The 25,896-nt window shown below is 41.4% G+C and overlaps 1 protein-coding gene and 1 long non-coding RNA gene across 3 annotated transcripts; one reads left to right on the top strand and one right to left on the bottom strand.

Annotated features, from left to right (window-relative positions):
* The first annotated feature begins 201 nt into the window (after positions 1-201).
* On the top strand, positions 202-2,320 carry LOC138953316 (G-protein coupled receptor daf-37-like). The gene is made up of 3 exons (XM_070325115.1): positions 202-351; positions 724-959; positions 1,592-2,320. The coding sequence occupies exons 1-3, from the start codon at positions 202-204 to the stop codon at positions 1,836-1,838; spliced, it is 633 nt and encodes a 210-aa protein (XP_070181216.1). The 3' UTR covers positions 1,839-2,320.
* Positions 2,321-16,757: 14,437 nt separating this feature from the next.
* LOC138953939 (uncharacterized) lies at positions 16,758-24,606 on the bottom strand. Of its 2 annotated transcripts, XR_011451651.1 has the most exons (5): positions 22,607-24,606; positions 22,025-22,097; positions 21,578-21,738; positions 20,975-21,040; positions 16,758-16,939 (listed from the first exon to the last, which is right to left on the bottom strand). It is a non-coding gene; the product is annotated as an uncharacterized lncRNA (long non-coding RNA). The 2 variants fall into 2 exon arrangements; XR_011451650.1 differs by having other exon boundaries at positions 22,025-24,601.
* Positions 24,607-25,896: the final 1,290 nt, after the last annotated feature.

Below are 25,896 nucleotides of genomic sequence, written 5' to 3'. Positions count from 1 at the left end.
TATTAAACTTTGTTGCTGTCGGTTTAAGCAATGAACTTTTAAGTGAAATGGCCATGATAAAATACTCTCGTCGATGTTTCAGAAATCAGCAACAAGCCGAGGATGGCAATGTATTTTATTGAGAAATATGTGTTGTTCTAGTTTATTATGATCGGTCTATGGTGGTAATAGTGGTGATTGCTTCCTGTAATTTTCAGAGAAATGTACGTCGACGAGGGTTCTGGCAACGAGTACTGTCGGACGATCCCTGGCTTCACCACGTTCTACGCTCAGAAGATCTGGCCCTGGATAGACGGCGTCCTGTACTGCTACGGGCCTCTGCTCTGTCTCTGTGTCTTCAACGTTCTTATTGTCAGACAGGTCCTCTATTTGTTCATTGTTTGTGTAGTTGTTTGCACCTATCGGTGTGTGTATGTGTGTGTGTGTGTGTGTGTGTGTGTGTGTGTGTGTGTGTGTGTGTGTGTGCGTGTGTGTCTGTGTGTGTGTGTCTGTGTCTGTGTGCGTGTCATTGCGCGTGGGCGTGTATATCTCTCTGCCAGTATGTATGTCTGTCTCTGCATCTGCCTGCATTTCTTTGTGTCCGTCTGTGTCCGTGTGCGTGCGTGCGAGCGCGTATGTGTGCATACGTGTATGTGTACGTGTGTGTGTTGGTGGGTTGGTTGATTGGTGTGTTTGATCCATCAGGGAAGAAATCGACATATTAATCCTCTCTTCTGTTTTCAGGTCAGAGCGTCCAGGTCGTTCCAGTCCAAGACTACATTGAGCGAGACGACCTTGTCTACTGACCAGCGGTCATCTCACACCAAGACGTCCAGCAAGATGACCACACAGGAGAGCCAGCTGACCCGCATGCTGTTGCTCGTCACCACTGCGTTTCTTGTGTGTGTCGGACCCATGGGTGTGGTCATTGTCGTGGAGAGATATTTCTGGGAGACCACCACCAACAGTCAATATGCCTTGTAGGTATAGGTGCGTGTAGGCGCGTATGGCAGAGATGAGAAGGAGAGAGAGAGAGAGAGAGAGAGAGAATGAGAGACAGACAGACAGACAGACAGAAAGAGACACTGAGAAAGAGAGAGACAGACAGAGACAGAAAGAGAGAAACAGACAGAGAGAGACAGAGAGAGAGAGAGCGAGAGAGGGAAAAAGTTTGTGTGATGAACTGACTGACTGATCCATTCAGAATAAGACTTGTACGGTAGCCAATCCTGGTAAATGGTACGGGCAAAAACAAAAACAAACTGGTGGGGGGAAGGGGAGAGGAGAGAACGCCCTTCTTTGCCAAATCAAACATTGACACCTTTCAGTGACATTTTATGTGACACGGAAAGCCCATTTCTAGAATCAGACACCCGTAAAACGCCACCCGATCATTTTTCGTCTAGAATCTGGTGTTATTCATGCCAAACAGTAAATTATCAACAGTGGACACCAATTTTAAGAATGGTTGACATTAGTACAGACAGCATTTGGCTCCAGAATATACAAACTAACTATAAGTAAGCTCACCAAAACTGTCCAAGAAAACAAAGAGATCATAGACAGTCTTAATTACTACATTATTAAGAAAACTATCCCGTTCTCGTTCCAGGTACTACTTTATCCGCACGATCCTCAATAACCTGGACTACACAAACCACGCTCTCAACTTCTACCTGTACTGTTTGTCCGGCAAAAGATTTCGCCAGGAACTTGTCAACACTTTCTCTTGCCTCTGTCCCGCCAGCATGACAGCTGCAGCTTCCGGGAAAGCTGTGCGCATGGCCGCTACACAATCACGTGACTCGTATGCTAGCGGAAGTGTTGCAACTGTTGCAACAGAAGCTTCTATGTCGTAGAACGGGGTTAACACTATGAAAATGTTAATGCTTCCTGAAGTGAAATGTAAGGGTGACTTACTTGTTCACGCTAGCTCTTTCATTCTTGTCTTCGGCTTTTAGTTGAGGCGATGTGTGCAACCGATTCACTGAAAGGCATATGGTACCGATTGACCACAAAGATAACCTATCCTATTACCCAACCCTCGTTTGTGTGATTCTTGGCATGTCAACATTTTCAGATGCCTGTATTCTAAAGTCTGTACGGTAGATTTCTCTAATTTTTTTCACACTTGTTTCAACACACTCTAAAAATATAGCAAAATATTATCGAAGTCGATTGTGGGGGTTCTTTCTTTCTTTATTTGGTGTTTAACGTCGTTTTCAACCACGAAGGTTATATCGCGACGGGGAAAGGGGGGAGATGGGATAGAGCCACTTGTCAATTGTTTCTTGTTCACAAAAGCACTAATGAAAAAATTGCTCCAGGGGCTTGCAACGTAGTACATACTGGGAGAATGCAAGTTTCCATTACAAAGGACTTAACATTTCTTACATACTGCTTGACTAAAATCTTTACAAAAATTGACTATATTCTATACAAGAAACACTTAACAAGGGTAAAAAGAGAAACAGAATCCGTTAGTCGCCTCTTACGACATGCTGTGGAGCATCGAGTAAATTCTTCCCTCTAACCCGCGGGGGGGGGGGGGGGGGGGGGGGGGGATTGTGGGGGTCAATCGGTGTCATTTCTTTAAATCATGTTATACTCTGTTCAGGTAGATTTAAAATTCCAAGTTTGAAGGCATCTTTACCACTTACTGCCATATATTGCACCAGCTATTTGATAAAGTGAAGATTTGTTGGTTAAGTTGGACATATTCATATGCTGTTGTAAAAAACGAAGCTTCCAATACTAATGTACACTGCCAGCCTCAAAAGAACGTGCCATTGTCACTGTTCCTTTGCACTTGTCATTACTCAAAGAATATTCACGTCTGCGGAAACAAATCTGGTTTGTTGGTTGCAAATTTGATCCCCAAAAAAGAATGAAAATGAAGTGTTTTGGGCTGTAAATCCTCTTTTTCGTTTTGGCGTGCTAGGTTGTTTTGTTATTGGTGTTGGTTTTTTTGTGCATATTGTTGTTTTTATCGTCAGTGATTCCACAAAATAAAGCTTTCGTTGCTTTAATCCTCAACTATTTTAATGCAGTTTTTGTAACTGAAACTGTTTGGGTTTTTTAGCTACACTATGAACATAGTTCTGCTTTCTTGGGCCATGTGCTAAACTACCGAATTAAGTGTAGTGTGCGTGTTGTCGCCAGGAGGTAATGGTCAAATCTGCATGGGTGATGTTCTCACTGGTAGCATTTCTGCAACCCAGTCTTTTGAATCTAATTTCAGGAAACACAGCTCACACAAAGTTTGCAAAATTGTAAATCGTATGTCTCCGCTTTATACAGTCAGTGTTGTAAAAACCCGTCAAACTGGTAAGCATAATAAAGAAGAAAAAGAAACCGATAAGCCTGTGCGGATGTGACTATTGGACTTTAAGCAAATCTGTGCTGGTGTCTCTCTTTGTTTGATATTATATGGTCATCACAAGTCAGAAGCTGCTCATTGAAACATTGTTAAATTGCACACTATCAGTGAAAGTGTAAGAGGTTGTGAAAGGTATAGTTTGTTTCTACGTCGTTTTATCTCTAATAGTTTATTTCAATACAAGAAAGTCACCCAGACAATTTGAGTAGTTCGCCGTTTATACGACTGCTGCTAATGTGTAAGATTATCGTATGACAAACGTCTTGGGGCTAGTAACTGATATGACAAACTATAAAGTTGCACTATATTGTCGTACACAAAAAGTAGAGCCAAAGTCCTTTAAGAAAAAACAACCCACGAAGAAACTAATCCCATAATACCATAATCACGTAGTAGCACATGTCAAAGGTTCGTGAACCTTTCAACAATTCGGTTTACGTCTGCTCGTACCTGACTTTCTTGCTTCTAGCATCGGTTTCTGGCATCACTGGGTTTACAAATCACAGCCAGTTAATCGGATTTGTTGGAGTCGTTAATTACAGTTGTGTCGTCAGCAGTTCTGCAAATCCCGGCTCACCCACACAAAGCGATCCTGGCGGAAGGTGTTGATAACTATTGTTGGTCTCGGCTAGCCGTATACCTGCGCTTCATTAATGACCATTAGCGGCTGAGTAGCTATTTCACTAATCCGCCCTCAGACGGGGTGAAAGCATTTCGATATCGCTTTGCGAAAACTGGTTTAGATTCCGCCCCAGAAGAATCGGTACACATTAAGTGATGATGGAGAGTATTGTGAAGACGATGGAAAAGATTCAGTTCGTCAGCAATTGCACCACACAATTTTTATTTTGGCAGGCGTTGTTGTTGAGATTGTTGTTGTTGTTGTTGTTGTTGAGGAGGAAATTGGCGGTAGGGTTGGTATGGGTGATCGTGGCAGCGGCACTTGTAATGGCAGTGGTAGTGGCAAGAACTGAACCTCCATCTTTGTATTTGTGACGATATCTTCCCTCCTCAGTTGTCGTCTTCGATACCCCCGCCCCCCCCCCCCCCCCCCCTCCCCAACCCTCCTACGCACACAAAAAAGAATCGACACAGACATTTAGTTTTGAGAAGAAAATGGTCGTGCTTTCGTCGACTTTACTGACAAGAAAACAAACTTTTAAAGAAAAACTAGCCCTATTCTGTGTCTTTAATTTCTGTGACTGTGACTTGTCAAGGGCCGCTGGTTCCAGCAGACAGTTGCTCAGCGAGGCGTGAAGGTGGGAGAGGGCCTAAAAACTCGTTAAGGGATCAAGGCGGTTTGCCCCCTATTGTTTCTGGGATTAACGCCTGGTCTTAATCCCTTGACGAGCCGGGATTCCTAATGAAGCGTGACACAAGGGGATTTACTGTGGAGCTGCATGTTGTTGCACACTCAGTGGACACAGATGAGAGGCGGTGGGGAGAATAGGGAGAGAAGTGGAAGGAGGGACGGAGGACAGGGGTGCCGTCAGATGGGGTTCGTTGCAAAACAGCACTTTAATGTTAAAAAGTGAAGGGGAAAACGTTGCTTAAAAAAACATATTCTTAGATTTAAATAATTTTAACGAGAGGAGGAAGGGAGGGGTAGGCGGGAGGGGTAGGCGGGAGCAGAGCGAATTGAAGGAGAAAAGGGAACAGGGAGGGGAGTGGATGGCGGGTGAAGGGATCGTACTTGCAGAACAATGTATGCCTTGAATCATGAGAGTAAGAAGTAACAAATCGCGTAAGGCGAAATTACTGCATTTATCAAGCTGTGGAACTCACAGAATGAAACTGAACGCACTGCATTCTTTCACTATGACCGTAGTCCGCCGCTCGTGCAAAACGCAGTGAAACTGACGAGCCTGTTTAGCGCGGTAGAGGTTTTGCTGTGCTGCAAAACACGCTTTTCTGTACCTCTCTTCGTTTTAACTTTCTGAGCGTGTTTTTAATCCAAACATATCATATCTATATGTTTTTGGAATCAGGAACTGACAAGGAATAAGATGAAATTGTTTTTAAATCGATTTCGGAAATTTAATTTTGATCATAATTTTTATATTTTTAATTTTCAGAGCTTGTTTTTAATCCGAATATAACATATTTATATGTTTTTGAAATTAGAAAATGATGAAAAATAAGATGAACGTAAATTTGGATCGTATAATAAAAAAAAAATTTTAATTACAATTTTCAGATTTTTAATGACCAAAGTCATGTATTCTTTTTTAAGCCACCAAGCTGAAATGCAATACCGAAGTCCGGCCTTCGTCAAAGATTGCTTTACAAAAATTTCAATCAATTTGATTGAAAAATGAGGGTGTGACAGTGCCGCCTCAACTTTTACAAAAAACCAGATATGACGTCATCAAAAACATTTATCGAAAACATGAAAAAACGTCTGGGGATATCATACCCAGGAACTCTCATGTACAATTTCATAAAGATCGCTTCAGCAGTTTACTCTGAATCGCTCTACACACACACACACACACACACATACACACATACACCACGACCCTCGTCTCGATTCCCCCTCTATGTTAAAATATTTAGTCAAAACTTGACTAAATGTAAAAAGGAACACAATTCTATTGATTTTTTCGGGTTTTTTATTTTTTATTTTGTTTTTGGGGGGGGGGGGGGTATTATAAAACAGCATGTACATGCTAAAATATGAGGGGGAGAACGTTGAGAAAAAAGTATTTCACTGATTTACTCAGTTGCTTCAACGAATTTGACGTTCCGTGAATTTGACGTTCAGCTTTCAGTGTAAAATAAAAAGTTAGTTTATCGTCACCTTTATATATATATATATATATATGAAGTCTTATATCGCGCGCGTATCTCCAGACTCGAACATTGTACGTTTCATGGCAGCTTTTCTCCTTTCCTCTTCCTGCTTGTTATTGTAGGCATATCAGATGGCTGTACAAGAAATCTTGGTAAAACAAAAAAGATGTCAAGGTTACATGAACTTTGGACACTGCTGTTTTTGCACAGTCATCGTTTTGCACAGCACGTGTTTGAGAAAGAGATTTTCTTTTGCTACAATCTGTATGTTTCTTTATATGCCAGGTCAGAGGTCAAACATCTTACAAAAGTTATGAGTTCAAGTTTCTATTTTAAGATCTTTTGTGACGATGATGAGACTCGTAAACCAACTTTGAGTGAAGTCAATGGCTCCCCCCAAAACGGAGTATGGTTGCGTAAATGGCGGGGGGGGGGGGGGGGGGTGGTAATACACGTAAAATCCCGCTCGTGCTAAACACGAGTGTACGTGGGAGTTGCAGCCCATGAACGCAGTCAGCTTATCCTATCGGAAGGACAGTTATAATACGTACCACTGTCTTGGACAGTGTCCGAGTGATCCACTTGTTTAATCTCTGTAGGTCATGATGACCTGTATCCCGGGGTGTCGGCACGGACAGGATGTGTGGTCAACCCGATATTTTATGGTCATTGTCCTCGTGGTCACTCGACTGGCCGTAACCACCTCTTAAACCTTTGATCTGTTTTGCTTTCCATACTTTATTACAGTCTTGGTTTCAACGGCTGCCCTGAGTGTTTCTTTGTCTTCCCTGAGAATTAAAACGCCGTCAAAGTCATCCAAAGATACTAAACAACAAGTCGCGTAAGGCGAAATCACTTCAGTTAGTCAAGCTGTGAAACTCACAGAATGAAACTGAACGCACTGCATTTTTTTTAAAAATGACCGTAGTCCGCCGCTTGGGCAAAACGCAGTGAAACTGACGAGCTTGTTCAGCGCGGTAGTGGTTTCGCTGTGCTGCATAGCACGCTTTTCTGTGCCTCTCTTCGTTTTAACTTTCTGAGCGTGTTTTTAATCCAAACATATCATATCTATATGTTTTTTGGAATCAGGAACCGACAAGGAATAAGATGAAATTGTTTTTAAATCGATTTCGGAAATTTAATTTTGATCATAATTTTTATATTTTTAATTTTCAGAGATTGTTTGTAATCCAAATATAACATATGTATATGTTTTTGGAATCAGAAAATGACGAAGAATAAGATGAAATTGTTTTTGGATCGTTGAATAAAAAAATAATTTTAGTTGCAAGTTTCCGATTTTTAATGACCAAACTCACTCATTAGTTTTTAAGCCACCAAGCTGAAATGCAATACCAAACCCCGGCCTTTGTCGAAGATTGCTTTGCCAAAATTTCAATCAATTTAATAGAATAATGAGGGTGTGACAGTGCCGCCTCAACTTTTACAAAAAGCCGGATATGACGTCATCAAGGGTATTTATCGAAAAAATGAAAAAAAAACATCCGGGGATATCCTACCCAGGAACTCTCATGTAAAATTTCATAAAGATCGGTCCAGTAGTTTAGTCTGAATCGCTCCACACACACACACACACACACACACACACACACACACACACACACACACATACACCACGACCCTCGTCTCGATTCCCACCTCTATGTTAAAACATTTAGTCAAAACTTGACTAAATGTAAAAATGTAATGTAGACACCTGTATGTGTTCATTTCAGTTAAAGTCGCTGATGTCAGCGGCAACGGGGTACCTTTCCGGCCAGCGCATGTTTATGTCTGCAAAGGTGTCTTGTTGTGTTGTTTGCTTGCTTGCCAATCTCACGTGTTCACCAGAGTGTCCTATGATGGAGAAGGAGAGAATGAAGGAGAGAAAGATAAATGGGATGTAAAGAAGGATGCATACCTGATCAGTGTATAAACAGACAAACGGCATGCTCATGGTCATATCTGAGGCTTCCCAAGTAGTCCCTTAAAGCCGAACTCCGGAAATAACTCTGACGGGTTTGTATTAGTTGTGAAAAGGGGAATATTCTATCTTTTATTGAGGCGAACTTTCCACACGTGCTCAGTCATTGTCCACGTTTTTCAGACCTATATTGTCACGTACACATCAGTTACTGGCCTATATTGTCACGTGGTAAAGTTTGCCTCAATGAAAAAGCAAAAGTATTTACAACACATACAAACCCCGGCCGACAGAATCATTTCCGAACATCGTCTATTTCACCGGACCGAGCCACGAGGCGGTCGTAAATAGATCGTTATTTTGCTTGATTGAATGTCGGCTTGATATAATGTATTTATTTCATTTAACAAAAATAGAATCAAAATCAAACTGAAGAGTGACGGGCGCAGTGGCGTGGTGGTAAGACGTCGGCCTCCTAATCGGGAGGTCGTGAGTTCGAATCCCGGTCGCTGCCGCCTGGTGGGTTAAGAGTGGAGATTTTTCCGATCTCCCAGGTCAACTTGTGTGCAGACCTGCTAGTGACTTAACCCCCTTCGTGTGTACACGCAAGCACAAGACCAAGTGCGCACGGAAAAGATCCTGTAATCCATGTCAGAGTTCGGTGGGTTAAAGAAACACGAAAATACCCAGCATGCCTACTCAACGAAAGCGGAGTGAAGCTGACTGTGCTCTCAGAGACACAAATGGGCAAACGAGCTCACACGTAACCAGACAATTCTGGAACGCTGAATAAGAAGAAGAAAAAAAACCTGAAGAGAAAATTTCATTTAAGATTTTCTGCGAAAATAGGGAACAACTCGTCTTTACACAGCGTTTTGAAGAGACCATCCTTCCCGTGTAAACGATCATGTAAACCCCTTCAGATCTGCCCAAGCTTTTACATTGGGTTTAAATGCATCCCAGTGCTTTGACACATACCACACAACAAAACAACAGCCTCAATGGTTTACACCTGTGCAGAACGGCATTTTTTGCTGAATTATTTCACCAGGTTGACGTAAGTACCATTTATGAAATTAATTCAGCCAAATAATCCCACATTGCACAAGAAGCAACCCAGGCTTTTTTTTACATTTAGTCAACTTGACTAAATGTTTTAACATAGAGGGGGGAATCGAGACGAGGGTCGTGGTGTATGTGTGTGTGTGTGTGTGTGTGTGTGTGTGTGTGTGTGTGTGTGTGTGTGTGTGTGTGTCTGTGTGTGTGTGTGTCTGTGTGTGTGTGTAGAGCGATTCAGACTAAACTACTGGGCCGATCTTTATGAAATTTTACATGAGAGTTCCTGGGTATGATATCCCCGGATGTTTTTTTTCATTTTTTCGATAAATACCTTTGATGACGTCATATCCGGCTTTTTGTAAAAGTTGAGGCAGCACTGTCACACCCTCATTTTTCAATCAAATTGATTGAAATTTTGGCCCAGCCATCTTCGACGAAGGCCGGACTTCGGTATTGCATTTCAGCTTGGTGGCTTAAAAATTGATTAATGACTTTGGTCATTAAAAATCTGAAAATTGTAAAAAAAATATTGTTTTTATAAAACGATCCAAATTTACGTTCATCTTATTCTTCATCGTGTTCTGATTCCAAAAACATATAAATATGTTAATTTGGATTAAAAACAAGCTCTGAAAATTAAAAATATAAAAATTATGATCAAAATTAAATTTTCGAAATCAATTTAAAAACACTTTCATCTTATTCCTTGTCGATTCCTGACTCCAAAAACATATAGATCTGATATGTTTGGATTAAAAACACGCTCAGAAAGTTAAAACGAAGAGAGGTACAGAAAAGCGTGCTATCCTTCTCAGCGTAACTACTACCCCGCTCTTCTTGTCAATTTCACTGCCTTTGCCACGAGCGTTGGACTACGGTCATTGTGAAAAAATGCAGTGCGTTCACTGAGTTTCATTCTGTGAGTTCCACAGCTTGACTAAATGTAGTAATTTCGCCTTACGCGACTTGTTTTTATTTGTACACAAAAAGTCAGCCAGGTTGTATATTTTTGGTATATGTCCAAATGGAAGGGTGTCCTATCCCAAAAACCTGGAAAGATCTGTGGTGGCTTCCATGATTGTTTACACGGAAAGAACTGTACCTTTAAAGGGAAACCTTGCTTTTTCCGTATTCTTCCACACACAAGATTTCAACCGGATGGCTTTCTGATACCTGTTCTTAGCACCTTTACAAGTTGAGCAATAAAGTTCACCCGTACGGAAAGCAAAGATCAACCCTTCAGTGGAACTAGCCCTTAGTGTTTTGTGGGGGACAGCTATAGAAGAGGGGAAGGAAGAGCGAGAGTGGGGGGGGGGGGGGCGAGGATGAACGATTTATAGGTGACCAGTGTCCATAGTGACGAGCTTGACCAGTGCTCACCCAGAAGTGTTTTGTGGAGACTGACTGACTATTAGGGTTTAACGTCCTCTTAGACCAACTGGTCTATATTGGGACAGGTATTGGTAATACGCTGAAGATATGGTGTGATACTTTGATTCGAACAAGCCCGCTGTGGCTGTCTTCTTCGACACACCAGCATTGGGTTTGTCTCGTCAAAGTATCGAAATACGATCATGATAATCAGAGACGAGAGATGATGCATGCGTGTCTTCGTGTTTTCCAAGCCCTGAGACTTTCGCTGTGAACGTGGGATCTTTTTCGTGCGCATGTGTGCACACGGGGGTGTTCGGACACCGAAGAGAGTCTGCACAAAGTTGACTCCGAGAAATAAATCTCTCGCCGAACGTGGGGATCGAACCCACGCTGATAGCGACCAACTGGCTACAAAGCCAGCGCGCTACCAACTGAGCTACGTCCCCGCCCTTTTGTGGAGGGGGTGAAGGAGGGAAAAACAAAAGATGGAGTGAAGGACTTAATACTGACCTGTTGTCATTCAGAAGTGTTTTGTGAGTGAGAGAAGGGAGGAAGGAGGGGAAAAAGATAGAGATATGAATTCATAACTGACCAGTGGTCACTCAGAAGTGTTTTATGGGGGTACCGCAAAGAAGAAGCGAAAGAAGAAGAAGATGGAGAGAAGGATTTATAGATGACTGTAGTCCATACAGAAGAGACGTACCGGTGGTCACTCAGTGCAGTCCAAACTGACCACCTCGTGTCCTGGTCAGGCCGAAGGTTTTTATGAGGCTGGCCGCGATGTCTCCGAGGGAGGTGGAGGGGGCGGGGTGGACAGTCGCTCCGTCCTTCACGTGCATCGCACTGGACACTGAAACCTCACATAAATCTTCACCTGGCAACGGCCGCTCGCGTTAGTGAGGGTGGCTGTAGGGAGATGGACAATGGTCAAGGGTCTGGCCTCGAAGAGGGACACTACAAAGGACGTGAATGCTGGGGATTAGTTCAGTTAGTTTTTCATTGGCTAGTGTTGGGCAGATTGTCATGGTATCACTGTAACATTGCAAAGGATTGTCGTACACTGTATAACTTTGCTAGATAAAGTACAATTCCTCGGACCAAAGCTCCACATCATAACATCATTCTATGCTCAGACAGGACATTATTACTCTGTGCATGCTTTTCCTACACTCCAGCAAGTTCAGACGGTGTATACAGACTGAAAGCTCATGAACCAATCTTCCAATATACAGAGTTTGCGAGACGACGCCAAAAGACACTCATTTGTAATTCAGTATCGTGGCTGACACAACTGACGTACTTCCATCGTTAACTAATTATTCCATCGAGTCGCATATCAAGTCTTAAAGCATTGTAGAAACACAAATTCTACAACATGTGGCTTGAATGTCCATCACCAGGAAAAACGACCTGGTTTTTGGCAAACGAAACCATAACTTGAATAGATCTCACAATCGCAGAATTTCAAGTAATGTCTTTCAAACTGAAAAAAACTCTGGGCACATACACTACTGACCGGAGGTTCCAAAACTTTCTGCGATGAATTTGCTAATACTCATCACTAAAAGTTGGTGCCGAGCCGAGAATCTCCACATAAGAACATCCTTGACCATTGAGGGGAATTGTATGACTGTTTAAACTGTGTCAACAAAAACGGGATCGGAGTCATAGCTCTCCCCCTTGGCCACAACTCTCTTCCTCTCTCCTTGAGAAGAAGGTACGAAAGTAAGGAGAAATTCATTACTTTCATCACAGTATTCGTGCCCTAAAGAATGAAAAAGGCAAGATATTGGGATTTGTACGAATTTGCCTTCAGTGTACTTGTAATGAGTAAAGGCGGTCCTCAGTCAACTTCGCGAAGACTTCGCGAAGTCTTTTTACCGAAAACTCAGTGCCGTAAAGCTCCGTGCGGCCAGCTTCGCGAAGCATATAACGCGTAGTCGACTTCGCCCAATTAATGACAGACTTTAGATGCAACAGTCTACCAGTTGTCTCGGCAAGCACCAAAATTCATCCAGAAATGTCTATCCGTCACAGGTAACCTTACATGAAAAAAATCTCTTTTTTGTTTTAAAACTTTATTGGCCGTTCATTCGTCATTTTAATCCCTCATTCTAAAAGACACTGGCCCAAACGTCAAGAATGACTCCAACAACTTAGCCACGTTCGTCAGTGTCAATCTACGAGTAAACGGGGTTAAGTTTGAGCGGCAATGAATGAGTGTTTCCCCCCAGACCCCTTTAATGGGAAACTCTTACAGAAGCCAGACACAAAGGCAGAGCGGAAGAATGGCAGTAGTAGGTCTGAATGCCTGTGGAGCTGATTAAGGAACATGATAACTGTTAGTGTGTCGCTCCCTGCTGTGCTGTGACGCTTGCTCTCAGTTTCCTGTTCGTGCTGGAAAAAATGTCTGGTCACACCGACCTCTCTGAACTTGACTGGCTTACGTGTCATGGACACCTGCGAGTGACTGTTATCAACTGATGTCTAAAAAATGTGTGGTTTTTTTTTAAATGCTAGAAATGTTTCCAGCGTCCTTCGAGTGGGACACATACCAACATTTTTCAGTCATGCTGATTTCTGTGCAGAGCAAGATTTTCTCTCTCCTGAATTTAGTTCGCGGATTGACATAGGTGTCAAATGTATTAAATACAGGGTGACCCCCCAAAAATGCAACCCTCAAAAATAATAATAACTTCTACATTTATTGACCGTATCACTTTATATTAATGGGACATTAATTTCCACCTATGCATGACCCTTTCGCAAAGTGACAAGTTTGTAGATCAAATTGCCGTCTGACTTTTGTGCAATTTCAAAACAAGTTGCCAAATTCGGGAATCGATTCAACAGTATGAGATTTGAAATTGAGCGGTTGCCAAACTAACACGATTTAAGCCCTCCAGATTGTCACATTTTAAGGTAATTCGAATGACATGTATACATTAAACAACATTAGACAACCACTGACTTGAATGTAGCAATTACAGGCAGGATTAGAGCATTTCCCTTTGATGAATGCGTTCATGTCATTGATGAATTTTGCGCGACATTGCGCAAGTGTAACTTTACAACGAATGGGTTAAATTGTCCAGGTATTTGAGTTTAGCAAATATGTTAATAGTTGTTGTGCATAACTTTCAGTGCTTCCACGACCCTTTTACAAAGTTTCGAGTCTGTAGGTAAAATGGTTCGAAATTTACCTTTTCTCCAAAATGTGTTCTAAATTTCACCTCCAAAATTGTCAATCGTACGAAAGCTTTCCTGTCTAGGAATTGCCCTGAACCCAGCTGTAACTGCGTTCATCAGGTCACCAATGATCAAGGGGGTGAAGGGGGTGTTTGTGTATACTCAGACATTCAGATAATTCAAAGGGTAAAAGTCTGGAGAGTTTAAATCAGGTCTTAGTATTGCTACCGCTCAATGTCAAACCTCGTGCGGTTGAGTCGATGCCCGAATTTGGAAACATTTTTTGAAATTGCACAAACGTCAGACCATTTGATCTACGAAATTGGCACTTTGTGAAAGGGTCATGCATAGGCCGAAGTTTAAGTCCCCAAAATATAAAGTGATTCGGTTAATAGATGCAGAAGTTGTTATCATTTTCGAGGGTTGCCCAAAACGAAAATGAAAGAGAAAAACTCACTCTGCACAAAAAGCAACCTGGCCTTAGAGCTTTAATGTGTGTCCAAGTTGAAGAATGCTCTTATCCCACTGTTGTAAAGGGGAAAGGGTGGCCGAGTGGTAAAGTGCACTTGCCTCGGAAGCGAGAGGTTGCGAGTTCGACCCTGCAATTTTCTACCCCCTTTCCTAGCCCAGGTGGTGGGTTCAAGTGCTAGTCTTTCGGATGAGACGAAAAACCGAGGTCCCTTCGTGTACACTACATTGGGGTGTGCACGTTAAAGATCCCACGATTGACAAAAGGGTCTTTCCTGGCAAAAATGTCCAGGCATAGGTAAAAAAAAAATGTTCAAGTACCCGTGTGACTTGGAATAATAGGCCGTGAAAAGTAAATATTCGCCTTAATTGGCTTGAGATTTACTGGCCGATGTGAATGCGTGATATATTGAGTAAAAAATTCCATCTCACACGGCAGAAATTGATATTGTAATGGATGGCCCTATTAGTATTATCCAGAAACTTTAACCTGAACATTAGTGGATCTAACTTTTGCACTGAGAAACATGTGATACAGATCTAAAGGTGTTCTTCATTGACACAAGTGAAAGACTGGGAGACTTGTGGACAAATGTTACGATATTAACTGTGTTAGGTTGTACTCACCAGAAAATCACTGCACAGTTCGTAGCAGGAAACTTTCGCTGACTAGTTTATGTAGTTTTTATTCGGAATCGTGTGCGTATCGATCGCATTCTTAAGAGATGAACACAATGGAACATAGTCTTCTCTTCGATGACGCCATTTTAGATGACGTGTTGTTCGAGATCTCATCGAAGAAGAACGATGAGAGAATGTTATGTTATGAAATGTGCATGTGAATATTACTGCATGCATTTTAGAATTAATTCATTATTGATAAGATAATGATTGAGTGAAAGGAAACAGAGATTTGGTTTAGTTAGATAAATTGTTTGTATGTTGTTAGAGGTTACCTAGGGAAACGTAAACAAACACTTTTTTGGTCGCTTTGACTTGAGAAGGTGTTATACGAGATCTCATCGATGAGAGAATATTATGTAATGAAATGTGCATGTAAATATGGTTATGCATTTTAGAATTGATTCATTATTGATAGGATAATGATTGAGTGAAAGTAAAATGGAGATTTAGTTCGGTAGGATAGGTTGTTTGAGCATTGTTAGAAGTTACCTAGAGAAACGTAAACAAACATCCTCGATCGCCTTGACTCTAAGACGATCGAGAGTGTCGGTTCGTTGCTAAAGGTACGAAACAAGAAGAAAGGAAGGAGAGACAAGGTATGTTGTTTATGTTGTTAGGACATGTATTGGGGTAACGTAGACAGTCAGGGGAGATCGTTATAGACGATCGAAACGTTAGCGGTAGCTAGCGGTAACAGGTAAACAAACAAGAAAGGGAATAAATAGAGAAGGGAAAGCAGAAATCGGGTCTTAGCTTAGCTGATGTGTTTTAGTGGACAGTTCTTTTGGGCTTAGCTTATGAAGTTTTCTAGTCGCTAGTTCCTAGCGGTTGTTCTAGTTGTTCCGGGCTTATGCGGGTTCCTGGTTGATGAAGTTCCTAGCAATTGTTCCAGCAATTTGGTTCTTTTGGCTGAGCGAGGGGGTTCTAGTATTCTTCTTCGAGACTGGACTAGGAAGGGACAGCAGTCTACAGGAAGAAAGTGGGGCTATCCGACAGGAGAAATCGGGGCGGCTTCTTCGAGACTGGACTAGGAAGGGATAGCAGTCTACAGGAAGAAAGTGGGGCTATCCGACAGGAGAAATCGGGGCAGCTTCTTCGAGACTGGACTAGGAAGGGATAGCAGTCTACAGGAAGAAAGTGGGGCTATCCGACAGGAGAAATCGGGGCAGCTTCTTCGAGACTGGACTAGGAAGGATATAATATTGAGTTAGAGAACACTAGGTTCTAAGCTACACGAAGAGATAGCAGTCTACAGTAAAGAAGATAGTCCAGAACAAGGTCATCATATGTCATGCCTATTTTTATATGTGAATGAACGATGCACTGATATATTGAAGTTCGATACGAATTTGTTCAGATGAATAAATCTGAACATTGAAACCTGGAACAATTTGTGTTTGCTTTATTCTTCATTAACATTCACACACACAACAAACAACCAGAGCCAACACAGCTCGCGCGCCCATCCCGTTACAATGGTGTCAGAAGTGTGGGATTTGTGATTCTTTTGTGAAAGACACATTTCTTGGAAATAACCCGGCCTGCAGTGGATTCATGGATTAAAGTGTGTGTGTGAAAAAAAAAAAAAAAAAAATGGAAATAACACTGCTGATTCACGGATTATTATCTTCATGTGCTGATTCACGGATTATTATCTTCATGTGCTGATTCACGGATTATTATCTTCATGTGATTATTCACGGATTATTATCTTCATGTGATTATTCATGGATTAAAATCTTCATGTGATTGTGACAACGTACAACAAGAGAGAAAGAAGAGGAACCGAAGAAACTAGACAACGTACAACAAGAGAGAAAGAAGAGGAACCGAAGAAACTAGACAACGTGCAACAAGAGAGAAAGAAGAGGAACTGAAGAAACTAGAAGAAGCATAGTAGCCTGGAGGTGATTTTTATAAACTTTATTGACTTTTGATACATGTTTTATACAGAGCTGTAGCGGATATCGTGGAAGAAGAGGATTTTACAAGAAGGAGATGTCTTTTGACTTTTATACCAGATGAGGAATGACTTTTCTTTAAAAGTGACTTTTTACGGAGATTCTGCTTGGATTGGACTTGATTGATTTCTGCAAAAGAAGAAAAGAAAGTATTAACAATGATGAATCCTGAACAATTTTATGAACAGTATCTACGTGATGAAGAAACTGAGGGAACAGAATTTCCGATGGGAGGAAATAGTCATAATTCTACTGGAGGTGTTCAAGAACTAACAGTAACAGACAAGACATACAAAGGATCAAGTAGAAGAGGTCTACAAATGAAACCACAACTTTTCGATGGGAGTGATGACTTTGAGACATACTTAGATCAGTTTGAATGTATTGCTGATTTAGGTGGTTGGACACTGAGAGAAAGAACACTCACTCTTGGAGCCTGTTTGAAAGGACAAGCTAGAAGATTCTACGCTGGACTAGCACCTCATGAGAAAAGAGAATATGCCAGTCTTATATTTCAACTGCGACAGAGATTCGGCACAGCATCCAGACATGGGGTGTACTGGACCACACAGTTTGAAAACAGAAAAAGACTACCAAATGAAGGATTGGCAGACTTTTCTGATGAACTTCTGCTACTTGCACAAAGGGCATATCCAAATGTTGGGTCATCAACTCAACATCAACTTGCACTACAGCAATGGTATAAAAATATGAGTCCAGACATAAAATGGCGATGTTTGGAGAGAAACTGTCAAACCATTCGTGAAGCTGAAGAGGTGGCTGACATGTATGAAGCTATCATGGTACCACAGAAAAAAAAAAATCTTCATGGTCAACGGAGAAGAATCAACGATGATAAATTCTTCACCGGAGACAACTGATCGAAATCGTCAACAACAGAAGGGAGACAGACGGTGTTGGACATGTAATGGGACTACACATTTGTCCAGAGACTGCAGACAGAGAACACAGTTTTGCACATGTTGTAAACGCTCTGACCACAGTTTGAAAGACTGTAATTTGTACAGGAAGTGCAAAGAACAGGAACAATTTGAAACTCGACCAACCCACAACGGACGTTCTCAACAGAGAAGAGAGGGAAACGAGAACCGCCGATTTTAAAGGGTCGAGAATCGGTAAATCGACGAAGACCCAACATGAAGAAAGAAGAAATTACGAAACAGGAAAACAGGGAAGATACTCAACTGAGTCAACGCTACATGAAGAAAGAAGAAATTACGAAACAGGAAAACAGGGAGGATACTCAACCGAGTCAACACTACGTGAAGAAAGAAGAAATTACGAAACAGGAAAACAGGGAGGATACTCAACCGAGTCAACGCTACATGAAGAAAGAAGAAACTACGGAACAGGAAAACAAAGAGAAAGAAGATAAAACACAAGAAGATGTTCCAAGAAGAATTGGTGTATCGGGATCAAAAATTAGTGATACTGACAATGGAATGTATACTTCTGTATTGGTAGAGAACCAAGAAAGAGTCAACTTTCTAGTTGATTGTGGAAGCACTACAACTCTTCTTTCTACGTCAGTTTTTGATAAACTTAACAAAAACAGTATTTCACCTCTTCAAGTGTCCACTCCATTAGTTGCTGTGAATGGCCAAGCAATTAAGCAACAAGGATCAGCAGTGTTTAAAATCACGTTGGGACAAAGCACATTTGAACATGTGATTATAGTCTGTGACATTCCAGTTGATGGCATTCTAGGGCAAGACTTTCTTCTAAAACATTGCTGTCAAATCGACTTCAAAAAGTTGAAAATACAACTTCAAAATGACACACTTTCCTGTTGTATTGGAAGACATGAAATGATTGGCCAAATTCAAGCAACTTCTACAACAAATCTACCTGCACATACTGTGAGATGGATTTCAGTGCAAATACCAGAGAGAGAACACTTGAATCAACTGCTGTACATGGAACCACTTTCTACAATTGTACACAACAGAGGTATTGTTCTACTACCAGCATTGACACAAAGCAAAGTCAACCTTGTTGCAAAAATAGTGAACACTACCGACAAAGATGTGATATTGTACCCAAATCAACAACTTGGAAGATGTGAATCGGTGTATGAGCAGCAACCAGAAGAGGTGAGATCTACAAACATTACAAAAGAAGATAACAGAAGTGATCAGATTCCTGAACATCTACAAGACCTGTTGAAAAGAAGTACAGAACATTTAGAACCTCATCAAGTACAGAGTTTGAAACAGCTGTTGATACGATATCAAGACGTTTTCGCCACATCTTCTGATGACATGGGTTTGACAGATAAAGTTACTCATGAAATCAATACAAGAGAAGCAAGGCCAGTCAAACTACCACCCCGGCAACAACCTTTGGCATTAGCGAAAGCAGAAAAAGAAGAAGTGGAGAAGATGTTGAAAAGAAATGTCATTGAACCATCAAACAGCAGTTGGTCATCTCCAGTTACTCTCATCAGGAAGAAAGATGGAACAATACGATTCTGTGTGGACTATAGACGTCTAAACGACATAACGGTGTCAGATGCCTATCCTCTCCCAAGAATCGACACCTGTCTTGATGCGTTAGCTGGAAACCATTGGTTCTCAACAGTTGATCTACAAAGTGGATTCTGGCAGATTCCTATGGATGAACAGTCTAAAAAGAAAACTGCATTTGCTACCAAGATGGGACTTTTCCACTTCAATGTCTTACCTTTCGGTCTGTCAAACTCGCCAGCTACATTTGAAAGACTCATGGAAAACGTACTCAGAGGCCTACAATGGGAAGAATGTTTGCTGTTTGTAGATGACACTATCGTTCCAAGCAAAACCTTTGAAGAAGGAGTTGAAAGACTGGGACACGTGCTACAAAGATTTCAAGAGGCAAAGTTGAAACTCAAACCGTCAAAATGTAACTTGTTTCAAAAGGAAATTCAGTTCCTTGGACATGTTGTCAGTGAAAATGGAGTGAAAACTGATCCAGAGAAGATCAAAGCAGTGGATGAATGGCCTACACCAAAATCGACAAAAGAAGTTCGAAGTTTCATTGGTCTCTGTGGCTATTATCGTCGATACGTTCGAGATTTTGCCAAAATTGCAAAACCATTACATCAAGCCTGCGAGAAAAATCGGCATTTTGAATGGACTTCAGATTGTCAAGATTCTTTCAAAACACTGAAAGAAAAACTTACTACAGCACCGATTTTGGCATATCCACTACCTGACTCAGATTTCATTTTGGACACTGATGCTAGTGACACAGCTGTGGGAGCAGTACTTTCTCAAATACAAGAAGGCCAAGAAAAAGTCATTGCCTACATGAGTAAAGCTCATGGGAAAGCTGAACAAAACTATTGTGTGACCAGAAAAGAATTACTAGCAGTAGTGGAAGCACTGAAGAAATTTCATCACTACCTGTATGGACAGAAGGTGACCATACGAACTGATAACGCTGCAGTGAGTTGGATGAAAAATCTGAAGAATCCTAGCGGTCAAACAGCAAGATGGTTACAGGAACTGGGAACATATGATCTGAATGTTGTTCATCGTGCTGGGTTGAAACATTCCAATGCAGATGCTTTGAGCAGAAAACCCTGTACATCATGCCTGAGACAACAACAAAGAGATCAAGAAACAATGAAAGAAGAAAACTTTGTTGCATGTACTTTGACACAACGGAGAAACAAGAATGATGAACTAAGACCTACAGCAGTTCAATTCTCTTTCTCTGACATCCTCAGTTCCGAAGACAAGTCAACAGCAGTTCAATTCTCTTTCTCTGATATCCTCAGTTCTGCAAGCAAGCAAGTCAAGCAAGAAAACCACAACATAGCTATGATTGTGGAGGATGAACAGAAACCGTCATGCAGTAAAACTCTAGACTCATCATCAAGTACAGAAAAACCTGATTTTGAAGTCAGATTTCATCCATTATCTCTGGACGGATGGAATGCAGAAGAACTTAGCCAAGCTCAACTTGAAGATCAAGATATTGAACCACTTCTATCTGCGAAGATGAAATCAAAGGAGCGACCAAAATGGGCAGAGCTCTCTACAAAACGTTCTCAGGCAAAAACACTTTGGGCTCAGTGGGACAGACTATGTATAGTAGATGGTATTCTCTGCAGAAAGCGTCTTGAGAATGATAAAGATACAGGACTACAAATGATCGTACCTGAGTCAAAGCAAGAAGATGTTATGAAGAATCATCACGACGTTCCCACCGCTGGTCATCTTGGATCTGAAAAGACAGGAGAGAGAATAAAACAGTCATATTATTGGCCAGCCATGGATGATTGTATCAAACGCTACTGTGTACAATGTGATAAGTGTGCTGCTCGAAAATCTCATCAAAAACATGTTCCACTTGGACATTGTGGAGTTGGTGAACCTCTGGAACGGGTGAATCTAGACATATGTGGACCTTTTCCCAAAACAGTGATGGGAAACACACACATTTTGGTCATCACAGATCAATTCACACGATGGACAGAAGCAATACCAATTCCAAATCAAGAAGCAAAGACGGTAGCACAAGCCTTCATAACCCATTTCGCAAGCAGATTTGGGTATCCACTAACACTATACACTGATCAGGGCACAAACTTTGAATCAGTGTTATTCAAGGAAATGTGTAATTTAGTGGGGATAAACAAGACCAGATCTACAAGCATGCGGCCTCAAGCAAATGGAATTGTAGAACGATTCAACAGAACACTGGCTGCTATGTTAACAGCGTACTGCGAAAACAACCAGAAAAGCTGGGATATCTACTTACCTCTGCTGGCCTCAGCATACAGATCGTCGGTTCACTGCAGTACAGGTATAACTCCAAATCGAATGATGCTGGGACGTGAGGCGAGACTACCGATGTCACTGGTGTTTGGACGACCCGGAGCTGAAGAAGAAGATGTTTCCCCAGATGTCTACACTGCAAACCTGGAACAGACATTTCAAAAAGTATATGAACATGCGCGGAAACATTTAAAGAAAAGTGCAGTGCATCAAGAGAAGTACTACAACATGAAAACCAGAAAACGTGAACTGAGTGTAGGACAATTAGTCTGGTTGTTCAACCCTGTCAGGAAGATAGGTGTGTGTACTAAAATGACGTCAAAATGGAAAGGACCGTATATCATCACCAACAAGATTGATGATTTGACATACCTTATTAAAACTAGACCAAAGAAAGATTCAAAGGCGTATCACATTGACAGACTGTTACCTTATAAAGGAAAGAATGTGCCGACGTGGATGGAGAAGTGGAGACTGAACTGTTCGTAACTTCGCCTTGTTTCCTGGAACATAACGATGACATTGTGCAAAAGATAGTCATTCATAAACAGTATTCTCATATACGTCTTTCGTAGGGACTGTGTTAGTTAGTATGATGGAGCGTAACTCAAGGTAAATTGAGGCTGGTTTCGAGACATATATATCCCTGTGTGACAATAATGTGAGGCACTAGGCCAAGATAATTATTCAAACTGGACAGGTGGAGTTCTCAAGGAGTCGAGTTATTGTTAGGCGATGTGAAATTGGTAAAGCACGAAGGTACTGTAGCACGCTTTTTCGATCCTAACAATGTTACTCGGTCTCGGTTAGTTTTAGAAGATAAGTGGGTAATACAAGATGTATTGTAGTATGGACGGTTGACAAATATGAAAACATTGACTATGAATAACTTAATTAGCGCAATACGATATTAATGTGTTACAGATGGAACCAGTACCGGTATATGAAACCATAAGTGATGTTTCAATCAATGAGGGAGGTCAGGGGAAGGAGAAAGAGAAAACAGACTTGCCTTCTGCAGCAAAACTATACCCAGTCACAGTGTATCTGCCCTACGATGAAGCGATGGCGATTGCACAGGTGCAAGTGACAAACACTTTTGCATCTTCCGTGATCAAAAGGAAGGATGGAAGAACCACCATCAAACTAAACTACAAAAAGATCAAATAGGACAGAAGTGATTCACTCAAGTTTTAATTTCAAATTTCAATTTCTATGTTCTAGTTCTGGTACTGGTAGTTAAAGTTACAGGAGAATATGTTTTAAAATATATAGATTATGCGGAGCATAATGTTAGAAAGCGGGGGTGCATGTAATGGATGGCCCTATTAGTATTATCCAGAAACTTTAACCTGAACATTAGTGGATCTAACTTTTGCACTGAGAAACATGTGATACAGATCTAAAGGTGTTCTTCATTGACACAAGTGAAAGACTGGGAGACTTGTGGACAAATGTTACGATATTAACTGTGTTAGGTTGTACTCACCAGAAAATCACTGCACAGTTCGTAGCAGGAAACTTTCGCTGACTAGTTTATGTAGTTTTTATTCGGAATCGTGTGCGTATCGATCGCATTCTTAAGAGATGAACACAATGGAACATAGTCTTCTCTTCGATGACGCCATTTTAGATGACGTGTTGTTCGAGATCTCATCGAAGAAGAACGATGAGAGAATGTTATGTTATGAAATGTGCATGTGAATATTACTGCATGCATTTTAGAATTAATTCATTATTGATAAGATAATGATTGAGTGAAAGGAAACAGAGATTTGGTTTAGTTAGATAAATTGTTTGTATGTTGTTAGAGGTTACCTAGGGAAACGTAAACAAACACTTTTTGGTCGCTTTGACTTGAGAAGGTGTTATACGAGATCTCATCGATGAGAGAATATTATGTAATGAAATGTGCATGTAAATATGGTTATGCATTTTAGAATTGATTCATTATTGATAGGATAATGATTGAGTGAAAGTAAAATGGAGATTTAGTTCGGTAGGATAGGTTGTTTGAGCATTGTTAGAAGTTACCTAGAGAAACGTAAACAAACATCCTCGATCGCCTTGACTCTAAGACGATCGAGAGTGTCGGTTCGTTGCTAAAGGTACGAAACAAGAAGAAAGGAAGGAGAGACAAGGTATGTTGTTTATGTTGTTAGGACATGTATTGGGGTAACGTAGACAGTCAGGGGAGATCGTTATAGACGATCGAAACGTTAGCGGTAGCTAGCGGTAACAGGTAAACAAACAAGAAAGGGAATAAATAGAGAAGGGAAAGCAGAAATCGGGTCTTAGCTTAGCTGATGTGTTTTAGTGGACAGTTCTTTTGGGCTTAGCTTATGAAGTTTTCTAGTCGCTAGTTCCTAGCGGTTGTTCTAGTTGTTCCGGGCTTATGCGGGTTCCTGGTTGATGAAGTTCCTAGCAATTGTTCCAGCAATTTGGTTCTTTTGGCTGAGCGAGGGGGTTCTAGTATTCTTCTTCGAGACTGGACTAGGAAGGGACAGCAGTCTACAGGAAGAAAGTGGGGCTATCCGACAGGAGAAATCGGGGCGGCTTCTTCGAGACTGGACTAGGAAGGGATAGCAGTCTACAAGAAGAAAGTGGGGCTATCCGACAGGAGAAATCGGGGCAGCTTCTTCGAGACTGGACTAGGAAGGGATAGCAGTCTACAGGAAGAAAGTGGGGCTATCCGACAGGAGAAATCGGGGCAGCTTCTTCGAGACTGGACTAGGAAGGATATAATATTGAGTTAGAGAACACTAGGTTCTAAGCTACACGAAGAGATAGCAGTCTACAGTAAAGAAGATAGTCCAGAACAAGGTCATCATATGTCATGCCTATTTTTATATGTGAATGAACGATGCACTGATATATTGAAGTTCGATACGAATTTGTTCAGATGAATAAATCTGAACATTGAAACCTGGAACAATTTGTGTTTGCTTTATTCTTCATTAACATTCACACACACAACAAACAACCAGAGCCAACACAGCTCGCGCGCCCATCCCGTTACAATATGTAATGCGCTTAGAGAACGTCAAGCGCTATATAAATCTCCCATATAAATATAAATAAATAAAAGACCTGGACAATTCTATGGAGATCCGCTTCATGGTCGACACGGAACGAATTGTATCTTTGAACGTAGCGGCATTCTTCCTTTGCGATGCATTCACTCTGATACAATTATACATTTCCAATAGATTATGTGGGACTGAATCGGAGTCGACAGGCTGTTTAGATGCAACAAGAATTATGTTCGTGTTAAAAAGACGAATATAACTTGAATTTCGTTCCATGGTATTGAATCAAATTCAAAACAAATTGGATACAGCGATACAGGTCCTTCCAAAAGGTCACCCGTGTCGTATCAATATGTTTTATCTTTCCGTTCGTACCACGTGTCCGTTGATCCTATACCTGTTGGTGTATATTACAGGTGGCTTAGAAAAAAGATTATCACCTTCTTGTCTTACACTTTACCTTCCGTGTTCCTTTCTTACGACCACCATGGACACACCCTCTCCTTTTTACAGTCAAGCCTTTCAATAAAGGGGTGGGCTTTACAGCTGGGGAAATAGGAAGGTAAACGTGAGGGTGGTAAGGACTGGGGATGGGGGAGGGGAGGAATAGTTGTCGTAAAACGGGAGGTCAGAGGTTGAACGGAAAGTGAGACACAGGCACCATGATAATCAAAACAGCTTATTTGCATTGTGTTCACATTTACCTCCGGCCATCTGTTTTGCCGTTCGTGTGTTTGTGCGGTTCAATCAATCAATCAATATGAGGCTTATATCGCGCGTATTCCGTTGGTACAGTTCTTAGCGCAGGGATATTTTTTTTTTTTCACATCCACTTCGCTTCATTTCCTTTTCGCCTCACGATTTCAGGCATTTGAATGATGAAAAGTTGAATCAAAGACAAAAAAATCAATCCCCGCCTGTGTGTGTGTGTGTGTGTGTGTGTGGGTGTGTGTGTGTGTGTATGTGTGTGTGTGTGTGTGTGTGTGTGTGTGAGTGTGAGTGTGTGTGTGTATATGTGTGTGTGTGTGTGTGTGTGTGTGTGTGAGTGTGTGTGTGTATGTGTGTGTGTGTGTGTGTGTGTGTGTGTGTGTGTGTGTGTGTATGTGTATGTGAGTGTGTGTGTGTGTGTGTGTGTGTGTGCTTAAAACACAAACAAAACTTCCATCATGGTGCAAAAATGGGGCAAAAATGGGGCGAAGTCACTCTGGGGCGATATGGCTTGGGGCGAAAGGGAAATGGGGCGATATGGATGCTTGTGCTATTGGTCAGATTG

The sequence above is a fragment of the Littorina saxatilis genome, linkage group LG17 (genome assembly GCF_037325665.1).
Source record: "Littorina saxatilis isolate snail1 linkage group LG17, US_GU_Lsax_2.0, whole genome shotgun sequence".
NCBI classification, from domain to species: domain Eukaryota; kingdom Metazoa; phylum Mollusca; class Gastropoda; order Littorinimorpha; family Littorinidae; genus Littorina; species Littorina saxatilis.
Note: the sequence above shows the minus strand (reverse complement) of the source record. Positions and strands in the feature narration are given on the sequence as shown.

Bases quoted from the DNA above. Each gene is read 5' to 3' on its own strand.
- LOC138953316 (XM_070325115.1), top strand. From the start codon at position 202: ATGTACGTCGACGAGGGTTCTGGCAACGAGTACTGTCGGACGATCCCT. The intron at 352-723 runs GTCAGACAGGTC...TTCTGTTTTCAG, and splicing joins GTGTCTTCAACGTTCTTATT to GTCAGAGCGTCCAGGTCGTT. The intron at 960-1,591 runs GTAGGTATAGGT...TTCTCGTTCCAG, and splicing joins ACCAACAGTCAATATGCCTT to GTACTACTTTATCCGCACGA.